Genomic DNA, 11,473 nt, shown 5'->3' with positions numbered 1-11,473 from the left:
GTCGCGCCGATCGAGAAGAGTGTTTTATAAACGCGAATCGATAATGATCTTCTGTGTTTGCCGGGAAATATGCTTTCATGTAGGCCGCTTTTTCAGTTCTAGCTAAGCCGGTGATTTTTTGTAAAAGCTACAGCACTTGGGTGACAAGACGATTAATAGCGTAACGTTATCTTGTTAAGCTTATATTATTTGCAAATGATATGCTTATCCTGTGTTAGCAATTACATGTTTTTAATGATTAGGCGCATCTAAGTAAATATCTCGTTGCGTAAGTATTACACACAATTAAAGTATTAATAAAAGTCCTGATTGATAAGAAATGTAACAAGCAAGTTTTAAAATGTACACTTTGGTTACAAGTTAATTATCGACTATATGAGAAATTATTGAAACATGAGTAATAGTATCTGATTAATTAAAAGAAATAAATTGTGTTCTAATAATATTTCTCATAATTCGAGCAAATTTCTGTTTTGCATATATTTTAAGAATATGTCGTGTTTTATAATAGTACTTATACCTCTAAAATCAGAATGTATCAATATTGATAATATAATTTTAATATTAAAGAATATGCGTATTTCTTATTTTATAATATATATATTTCTAAGAAATTCCGGCATATTACGAAACTTCTGTCACAAATCGCTTGAAATGCTACACGCATTTATCATCCTAACGCAATTGACCGAATTATATATATACTCAGTGCAATTATAAAATCATTTTCGGATAGTATAGCAAACTGTTAACCATATATTTGTTAGAAAAAGGGAAGTTGCGCGTTCGACGGCTTCCAAATGTTAATTAATTTTATTTTAATCGCGACGGATGCTCTCCTCGCATAAATAGCTATGGTGTATTTATCCGAAGAAAGCGCCGAGGAATATCTATCGCGTGGTACGATCATTGGCAAAATCTAAAACGCCTTGAAATTGCTGCATCTTAATTTGGGAGAGTCGTCGTAATTGATGTTCCTATTCCTCGCGCCGCGTGCGGAACACGTGCGCCGTTTGAAGCATTCAGAGATCTGCCCGTACTTTCGCTCATATTATGGGCGAAATAATGCGAGAATTATTAGTCTATCAATTTGGCGAATTTATGCGCGATTTTGAAAAGTAGAGCATATTTCGAAAGCTATTTGATATTGAATTGCTTTTAAATGGACAGGTGCGAGGAACGGTATTTTACATTTCAATTCTAGTGAATTTAGATGGATTTTAGAAGTTCAAAGCAGATATTATGGACGAAATACCGGTAGAATTATTAAAATTAGAGTATATTTTGAATATTATTTGAAGATTAACGTTAAATTATTTTTGAGTGTGCAAGATTGACGTTACATCGTATTCGAGTTGATGTGAAAAATTGCAGTTTAATTTTAATACCGATAAGGCAATGTCTCCGTGATATGCAGGACGATAGTATGTATGTATATCGTTTCTGATTATAAATGGAGTTACATAGGAAGCGATATTTTATGCTTATAAACTCTCTAATGTCGCGTTTATGATCTTCTTTGTGATGTGTAACAATTAAAAGAAGTAGTAATTAAAATTGATAATTAAAGGAATTCAAATGTTATTTTAGGCTATTAGGATTGATAAAAATCTACAGAAAATCTATAGAGAAAAATTATTATAATTGCCAGCATGTATGTATGTCTAAATTCCAGAGAAATTATAATAACCATGATGAATCAAAATAGGTTTTTACTTTCAGAAAATAGGAAAGGAACTGTTGAAATCATATTAAATATTCTACTAATGTAGAAAGTAAATGAAACACTTGTGAGCTTCGTGACGATATTACTGCGATGTTTAATGTAGAACGTGGTAAAGAGGAATGAAATCAATAAACGGGAGCAATCTGCTTTATCGGTTATGATTTATAACTGATCCAGAGCCGGTTTCTTGGAAGAAAATGCACTTACCTACTTTCATTACCGGGATCACTCGACGATCGAGCTCGCTTTCTGTATCATCAATGAAAACATCAGGCGAATGAATGCACAGAAGGAAGGCTTGTTTACGTCGTCCTTCGCAACAGGATTGCAATTTACCATTCAAACAAGACTCGTCTCTAGTCGGGTTCATTACCAATGTTACTATAACTTGTATGTACTACATAGAGTGGTTTGTACAACTGGAATTGCATAGTTACCGTAGCTATGTACTACTTGATTATTTTATCAGATATAGTTATTGAAAAGGAATGTGAAATTTATTTTAATTCATGTCGTAATTTACCTGTGTTGTAGCCTCTAGAAAGAGGCGGTTAAAATTTAAGTGAAATATAAGAGTTATGTTTTGTTAGAAAAGCAGTATCCAAAAATTATGCAATATATGAGGAGAAAGATGTTTGCCCAGAGATAAGGAGAAAACGCCTCTTTTTTGTTAAATTTAAATTTATTTGATATTATAAGTTTAAGCAATACATTTTATTATATAATCTGGTATTATTTTTATTTCATTCAGAGGATACAGTTATAGAGATCTAATAATTAAAAGAATCTTGATGTCTAATCATATAATCTATTATCTATATCATTATACGATAAAGTATTTATGAAGAAATTTCTCCTTTATTTTAGCTTTCAGTTGTGAAAAAGATAAAGGAAATTTTACCAATGAATCGCTTTATAGTAGATGATCAGTGTTTAATTTCTCGGACCAAATATTTTTTCTTAATGTTTGAGAAAGTGAATATATCTAATTCGTTATAAGTTGCATTTTCATTTTATCTACAATTTGATAAACATACGTCAAATGTTTAATGTTTGAGTAATTACTCCGACTAATTAATATTAAGATGCTAGTAAGTATTACAGCTTCAAACAACTAAGAATTTAATATCCTGTTATTTATAAGCACTCATGTGTTCTTCATTTCCATTTATAAAGTAAATTTTTTTAAGTAATAGTGGATACTTAAAGTGAATAAGAAACGAGTATAAGACTTATGTAAATTTTCTGACATTATTAGCGAAGTTTATAAAATTAGTAAAAACAAAATTAATATCGCCTCTCATCCATTTTCACACATATTATTTTAATCATCTCGTCATATTATACACAAGAACATATATACGATTATGATCTATATGTACATAGCAATATTTTCTTACATGACGATAAACCGATTTAGCAGTTACTCAGCTGACCGTCTTAGAACTTTCCAAGGGGAAAGTTCTTTTCACGAGACTGTTTTCGCGTTCACAGTTGCAAGAGTCTATTTACAATTTCATACGATATCTTTGTTTCCTTATCTTTGTTTCTTCCAGCATTATATAAAAATTCCAAACGTTGTTTTTGATGTATGCAATTATTCTTAAAAAGTACAGTAGTTTTGTTAATTACTGAACGCTAAAAACTGTAGGTACGTTAATCTTATCTGAAATTTCTCTCGTATCGAAATCGTATATTTTCTTTTGGCACTAATTATATCAATGACTCACTAAATTGATTTAAAAGGAAACAATTAGAAACGTGGTATCTTTTATGTTAATTCTATTTTAATATAGATATAATCACAATGGAAAATTATAAAAGAAGACTAAATGAATGTTTATAATCAATATAAATAATCAGTCGTCAAATAACATAAAACGATACTTCTCATTAATAGAACTCATCTTGTACTTCGTTTACTAAATGATCGATACGAAGAAAGTAACCAAAACCCTTTAACAAAAGCACGGCACGTACAATTGCTAAAAGAAGTTCCTGCTCTCTACTTGATCATTCATAGACTCGCTATTGCTGTCATAGATGAATGTTTGTTAAACATGTAAGCCGCTATAGCGTGTTGTCACTTATTTATGTGAAACTCTAGTCAACGCCGGGTCACGAAAGCTTGCATCAACCAATCGACGATTTCAACGATGACGATAAATTCCGGCAAAGTAGGAGGCGGGTTCTTGTAACTATGGGCTGCAATGTTGAAACCCACGGGCACATTTTGCGTGACTCGCTTAGACGATAACGAACATCGGCCCAGCTACGTATTTCTCATATCACCGGTCGATACAGTTTCCCTCGGTTAACGAGCCACAATGCCGTCACGTAACTTCGCTAGCCAGTCGTTCCGCGATCGTCATTCGTCATTGTCAAAATTCCAATGCAATAGCCAGCTAAACGTTCAACAGTGGCGAGGAACGCGGAAGGAAGCTCATGCATAATATTTTTGATAATGGTAGCTTTCTACAGGGCCCAAAGTCAGTGACTCGACGTGTGGGTGGGTATTATTATACACGATGATGCAAGCTACGAATCTTCATACAACGTTACACCTGTGTCGCGAACGTGATAGCTGTAACCTCATTGCACACAGAAGAAGGTCAATGCACATGGAGTAATCCTCACCTCGAAGTGCATCATGACATGATCGTTTGGCACGTTGCCAACACCATTGTCTGTAATTTGTCCTGTAACTCTTAACGCTATGTTCATACTAATTCTTCCCTTCGTAAACCTCTCTGACGCGTTTAATTCGATGTTATGCATTGTTTCTGCGACATGTTATTTGTAACGTTACGTATCTATTACAGGATTGTCCAAGGTGATTCGATTAGAGGAGCCAGAACAATTAAAGGAAGAATTTAAGGATGGACTGTCGTCACGATTGGTAAGTCCATATATATAATGTATATATTGTATATACATGTAACGTCACGTAATAAATATAAGGCAGAATTATAAAATTGCTTTTTCCATACGTCACGAACATTCAATTTTTGACTTCGAAGTGTATAGGAAAGAAAGTATGAATGTAGTTGATCTACAGGATATGTGTTTTTGAGATTTTAGAGATATACATTCCTGTTTTCTTGACATTGATACCTGTTACGAATATGAGATGTTAGTATGCAGTATAGTATAAATCATAAAGAATAGTACTCTACATATATTATGATTTCCATAGCATATTATACATTCAATAATATTAATACTATATAATTCGTATAAATAACTTCGCAATGTCTGTGATATGAACATACTAATAAATAGCAATACTTGCTAAAATTTGACAACTAAAGTTCAAAATTAGAAATTAAGGAATTACTATCTGGTTTCTAGAAAGTTCCTGCAATGCGTGTGATATTAAATGATTTTAAGCTATCATAATAAATAAAATCAATCGATTAATCCTATTATCATCATCTTCCTGAGTATAATCGTTATAGAACATTGGAAAGGAAACACAAGTTTCCTTCTCTTTTTTTTTTTTAAAAAAGTACCAATGTGAAATTTGAAACTATGTAGCTTCTAAAAATACGTAACACGTTAAATGTACCTTACAATGATACTTGTTGCAACAGAAATGAATATTCATGCTTCTAAAAAAATACAATGGGATCATATTTTTCTTCGAAATCTTTTGAATGGGTCGCTCTTTCATCGAGTTAAACTCCGTGAATTAATGTATACGCGTATTTCTTGAGTGGTTCAAAGAATAACCGGTGTTGAGACATCAAAGGATATGTCGTTGTACCGTAGAAAACTAGTAAATTGCAACAAAAGGACGCGTCTGGGAACGTACGAATTTCGGTGGTAGAGATCCGACAGATAAAATAGAACTTCATATTGCTTTTAAGCTTGTGCGCCTTGTGAAAAAGTAACTACAAATTCTATTCTTTGGTTTGCGCGAATTTCATCATTTTACAATCGCAGAAAGATAGGAACGAGCCGACGCGAGTGAATACTCGCTTTGCAGAAACGTAATGCTGGTTGCCATAACTGCAGGCTGCTAGCTTGATCATGTAGACCGATTACCAATGATCCGATGGTAACTGGAATCTTGATGAATGATAGAAATATAAATTTTTTTCCTTAATCTCATTACAATACGTTGAATAGTGTATTTTATGTTCAAATTTGAAAAAACCAAAGAAATTGAAAAAAATTAAGTTTCAGGTATAATCTATATTCAAACTTGTTTTACTTCGTTCAAAATATTGTATATTTGGATTTGTTGTCGACGCGCAATAAAATTATTGGATTTTACATCTATCTTTGCATTAATAAGAAATTAATACAACATTTCGAAAGAATGAATGGAATTTAAATACATCGAACTGCAATTTCTTTGAGTTTCAACCAGTCCTTGATAACAGAGTATATACGTGTTCTACACCAATTAAAAATTTTATAAAATTATCATATGCATACGTATGGACAAAATATTAAAATTTTATCTATATAAATTTTGATTACGCTAGTATTTTCCCCTGGTTGTGATATTAAACACATTTTGGGAAATATTTTGGAAATTATTTATAACATTGGTAAACTTCTTCTTCTTGCTTCGTATTGATAAAGAAAGAAAAATATAGAAATAATACAGAAAGAAATACCCGAAAAGAAAAGTGATCTAAGTTGAAAAAACTGAAAGCGTAAATTGCGTGAGTGCTGTTATTTTCTACGATTATTTTCTGCCACGATTTAAGAATTAATTCCTGGAACGAGGTAAATTTGACTTATACATCACTTTCACACTCGTTCTCACGCAATTGCTGCTCTACAAATACAATCACCAGATCCGCTTTTATTTTACTACCTGTCGTAATATATGTATATATCATACTGTGCTATTAATATGTATAGGTATAGTTCAAGCGAACCGACCGTCCTTTATGTCGAAGAAACGTGAAGGTCGATGTATAAATTTCGTAACTAAAATTCCAATTGGCGAAGTTCCGGTACAAACTTGATACAGTTCAAGCTTGCCGGTTACCTTCTCTTATTTTTATCATAGAAGGAATAATCTGAAAGGTCGTTTGTTGCGACTGGTTATGCGAGTTTGACTGATGGAGAAACAGGAACAATTAGAAAGTTGAAGGGTATAGTTTTAATTCGATTTAAGTTGGAAACGTTTATTAATATTTCTTTCGCCTCTACTATCTCCATTACAATCATTAACAAAATTAAAACGAAACATTTACCTTCAACTTGTGTAAATTATATAATGAGTCGTGGGTGAACATACTTCGAATTTTCATTGAAGGGCGGTATATCAGAGTTACGATTATAAAAGGTGTTGCGTTGCCCTCGCAATTTATTCCAATCTAATTTACCTTATAATAATATAATTAAAATATAATATAATAGTAAGCGTGCTGAATTTTATTGTGCAGTCCCGTGAGACACGAACTCGAAGACACAGCTTGACAAAGTGAGGGTCTCCTTGAAATGAAATTGTAACGGTACACTTATGACGCGTGTGCAAGCTGCGTTCTCTAAAACTAAAACCAGCACGGAAGCCTACCGTGGAATGTGGAATTTTTATTTACAACATTTTTACAACCTTCCTTACACACAGGGTTAATGATTTTGACAGGGTTTTACGTGAAAAGGCTATTCGCGAAACGAAAATGAAAGAATCCTTGACCTTTTGAAATCTCTCCTTAGAAGATCCTGATTGGAGAAATAAAGTTTAAAAAAGAGATAAAATGACTCCATTCGATATAGGTTTCGTTACTAATAATTATTCTGAACAAATACTTAGAGATCATTCTTTACATTTCCACTACACGTTTCATCAAACATGCTTATCACATTTGATTCCAATGGCAAGAATGGATTCGTACCTTCATCGAAAGAAACAAAAGTTCGACTCGGTAGGCAGCCATGACAGCGATTTGCTTATTACCGAAGAAAAACTCAAGAACCTTCACCTTATTCTCTTATTTTACAAAAAGAAAGAAGATATCAATGAAGAAAATAGAAACAATAATCAAATTATCGATTTCGATTCAATCTCCTCGCTGGATTGCAATGTGCCTTAAATTCTCGATATTCTCTTCGGTAATAATCGGCGCGCGACGTACGAATCACAGTGCCACCCATCGTCACCGATGGGCCACGCCGCGATCACGGCGAAAAGGGTGCGCCATCGAAGCATCGCGTCTTCAGACAATACGGACAGATCAAAACGCACGGGGACCACCCTGACGAACACGGGAGGGACTAGAGGATCTAGTAATAACCGAAGCTGATGTCGTGCAACGGTGGTGCGACGCCCTGTGGCAGAGCATAATCCCTAGCTAATTGATCAAGGATGCCGCCGCTTTGGCTACGAGGTTGTGGCTGGGAACGGTGTTCTTGAACAGGAGCAGGGCCAAACTGGGCTGGTCCCTGATTATACAATTGAGATGGCGGCGCTGGTTCTTCAGGTTGAAGGAGAGTGGTTTGTTTAGTGAGGGGGGATTGAGGAGCAGCAGGCGTGAAAATTGGCGGTTTCGGAAGACTTGGCTGCTGTCTGGGCGCCAGTTGCGGTGAATAGACGGCTTCGGTGTGAGTTTGGGGCTGTTGGTAAGCTGGCTGTCCGTATTGAATCTGTTGAAGGGGTGCAGGGCGAGGTGCTGGCGCAGGCGCGACTGCTCGAAGTGGCGCAGGTCTGGCAGCCGGTTGTTGGTACTCCTCTTGGTAGTTTTGTGCTTGCAGAGCTTCCTTGCTGGTGGTGTCGTCGATCAGAGTCGGTGGTGCAACCGTGATACCCTCGCCAGCGGGTTGGAAACCGTATTGATTCGCTCCATATTCGACTACACGTACTTTGCCGGTGTCATCGACGAATCCGTATTTACCCTTCACCTCCCCGGTTGGTAGTTTCGTCTCGATCTTAAAAGACCCATCCGCGCCTTCGAACCCGTACGTATACGAGCCGTCCTCGTTGTGCCTGTTGATCTGCTTCAGGATGGCCACCGGGGTTGGTTTTGGGGTTGTGGGGCCAGCCGATTGCCGATTTGGCGCCGAATTAGCGGCATAGCTTCGGGGAGTCGGATGAGTCGGTCTTGGAGACTCGTATGCTGAGTATTCGTCTACGTAGTTGGCATCTGGTTGCTGGTATTGCTGAGCCGATACTACTAGTATGGCAGCTACCAGTAATAGTACCTGGAAGAAGTAAAAAGCTGTGTTTGATCGAAAGTAGTGCGAAGATGTAATTGATTGTAGAATGCTACGTTACGATATAAATTCATTTTTATTCGATTATTTAATATTAACCGTGGTTTTATGACAGAACACGTGCGAAAGATATACACAGTGTTAGTAAATTATTGGCGTCGTCGTTCTTAATCGTGCCTTTCCAATCGATCACTCGTATCTCGTAAGTAGATCATAAAGATCATTACTGCAATTATCGAAACATCTACTACTTCCGCTATTACTTTCCGTCCTAGAATATGGTTATATTTCGCGGAAAAATGTTGTTACACAAGTATTGTAAATTGCTCCATAACACAATCGTTTTTCGTTTCAACGAATCAGTCCAACCAGCACAATATTCGATCGATAACTATGGTCTATTAAAAAAGATTCTGTAATAGAAATATTTTCCAATCTTTCTTGCTTGCAATTCGTGTTTCGCATAATTTCTGATTGCATAGTCGAGACGTGTCTAGCGAGCAACGCCGATACCACTGTAAACTTAATCTTCATGCGGTCAGTATCCTGGAAAGTATTACAGAGCTGTTAATCTGAGACTTCATAAACCGTAATTGTTCGCAGAAAGGTCTAAACGCAGTGATGCATGACCCTCCGGGTTACCAGAACCTTAACCGCCAGACGTGACTTTATTACACCACCATCGAGTAGATAACCGCATTCGAAGGATACCGGATTCTTGACGTCGACTCGTTATACACGGTAAAAGTGTTGATCGCCGTTGTATCGGCGGAAGGCGAGCGCGACAAGCAATAAATGCGAGTGTTTTGCCTGTATTTATTCCTCTCCGTGGAGATGTACACGATTGGTAAATCGATCATCGTAAATTACACGCCATTCGCCGAGTTTTACCGCTTCCAGCTGCGTAACGCACTTCCTGCAGTTCTGCCCGAATGGCCACGAACGAGAAACGCTTACTATCGTCACGCATACTGTTCAACATGACTCCTGAACGTGTTCCTGTTCGGCGTAGCTCATTATATAATGTCTTTCTTCGAGCGAGTAGGCGACAAAAAAATATCGATACCGCCCGCGTACGCTCTCATAATTTTTCGAGTAGCGCGGAAAACGATCGAATGGTACTTCCGAATTATAATGTAATAACGCGGTTATACGTCGTTGGTGACTATTAGTTGCGTAATGGTAATTGTAACGGGTACGCGATATTTTTACGAGCGAATAACGATCTCCGTCGAATCGCGCGAATTACGACCATGAGGCGACCAGATTTCTCCCGTGTTCGGAACGTCGATCACACATAAAGGTCTGGATCGAGTGATTGCTCGGAACTAACATTTATCTTTCGCTCGCCTTACGAAACCGCCGAGCAACGTGTCTGGTCTATAAGCTATCCCCTATATCTATCAAACTCTTGCCAGACGTCACCGAATTATTCTGTCAGCTTTAACGAGTCAAGGTTTTACGAGATCCAGCCGCGGTGCACTAGTAATGCACAAATCACAAGCACAGTTCCGTCACGATGAAAAACGATCACATCACACGCGAGATTGAAATTTTTGCAGATGATAAAGCGACGAACGATAGTCACGATGATGCCGATGATTTACAATGACCGGTAGAGAGCACGCGATTTAGAAGAAACTTTGTCAAAATCTTGGCCCTCGAAGGGCTCGTTAACGAGAAACGATGACGATGGTGACGCACTAAATACGTACCGTCGCGACCGTGCGCATTGTGTTCCAGGTGGTTGGTGTGTTAGTGTGTGTGAATGTAAGTAGGCAGCGAGGCTAGAGTACCAGCGGTTGCTCGAACTGAGGCCCTCATATACCTTACTGGGGTCCCCCGTTCCTACCCCCCTCTTGCCCTCTATACTCCTGTTAGCTCTGGGGGACTTTCACTATCTATTCGACTCCTGTATATACGGCCGCCTTGTCTCGTTACAGCACCTTATATCCCCTAAATATTCCCCACCAGACTAGCCCCGGTTCTCGAGAATCTGGAAAATCGATCGCAACGTGGACCGATCAACAACTTTGACACCACGTATATGTATTTTATATACGGCTAAATAAGGACTGCATTCCGCTGCCTCTCCATATTTTTCTCCATTTAGGAAGACTGATTAATTGAGATTTTTTTATTACTCATTATGAATTATAATGTTTGTCAAGGAAAGCAACAGCATGTAGAGGTTACGGCTTCTGATACTTTTTTGAATTGTTCCTCAGTTTGTTGAAATTGAGAATTTGATCATATACAGCGAGGAGGAAAACTTTCTTAACATTGTTCGCTTTATGTACAAAATGTAATATTTTTAAAGATTGTAACTAGTATTGCATAACTATATTATGTAAAATAGTGTTTGAAAATGTATGTATGTGTATGAAAATAGTGTTTCATGTACTGTTTTCTTTTACTTGTTACGCTCTTGTGTTCAATATTAATTATAATTCTGTAAAATTAACGCGATTCTTCAAATTTCACTTTTGCAAGGATCTATCTGTCCGCAGTTTTCTGCCTACCATAGTAATTGATTGGAGCCTTTAATTATTTGGTGCGTCGGTGTTCATA

The 11,473-nt window shown here is 36.8% G+C and overlaps 1 protein-coding gene across 1 annotated transcript; it reads right to left on the bottom strand.

Annotated features, from left to right (window-relative positions):
* Window positions 1-6,857: 6,857 nt before the first annotated feature.
* Window positions 6,858-10,863, bottom strand: Cpr97Ea (cuticular protein 97Ea). Its single transcript, XM_069117069.1, has 2 exons — window positions 10,618-10,863; window positions 6,858-8,890 (listed from the first exon to the last, which is right to left on the bottom strand). Exons 1-2 carry the CDS (start codon window positions 10,633-10,635, stop codon window positions 7,976-7,978), a joined length of 933 nt encoding a protein of 310 aa, XP_068973170.1. The 5' UTR covers window positions 10,636-10,863; the 3' UTR covers window positions 6,858-7,975.
* Window positions 10,864-11,473: the final 610 nt, after the last annotated feature.

The sequence above is a fragment of the Bombus flavifrons genome, chromosome 7, assembly GCF_040668555.2.
Source record: "Bombus flavifrons isolate JBK064 chromosome 7, iyBomFlav1_principal, whole genome shotgun sequence".
NCBI classification, from domain to species: domain Eukaryota; kingdom Metazoa; phylum Arthropoda; class Insecta; order Hymenoptera; family Apidae; genus Bombus; species Bombus flavifrons.
The sequence above is the reverse complement of the archived record's forward strand: the minus strand, read 5'-3'. Positions and strand labels throughout refer to the sequence as shown.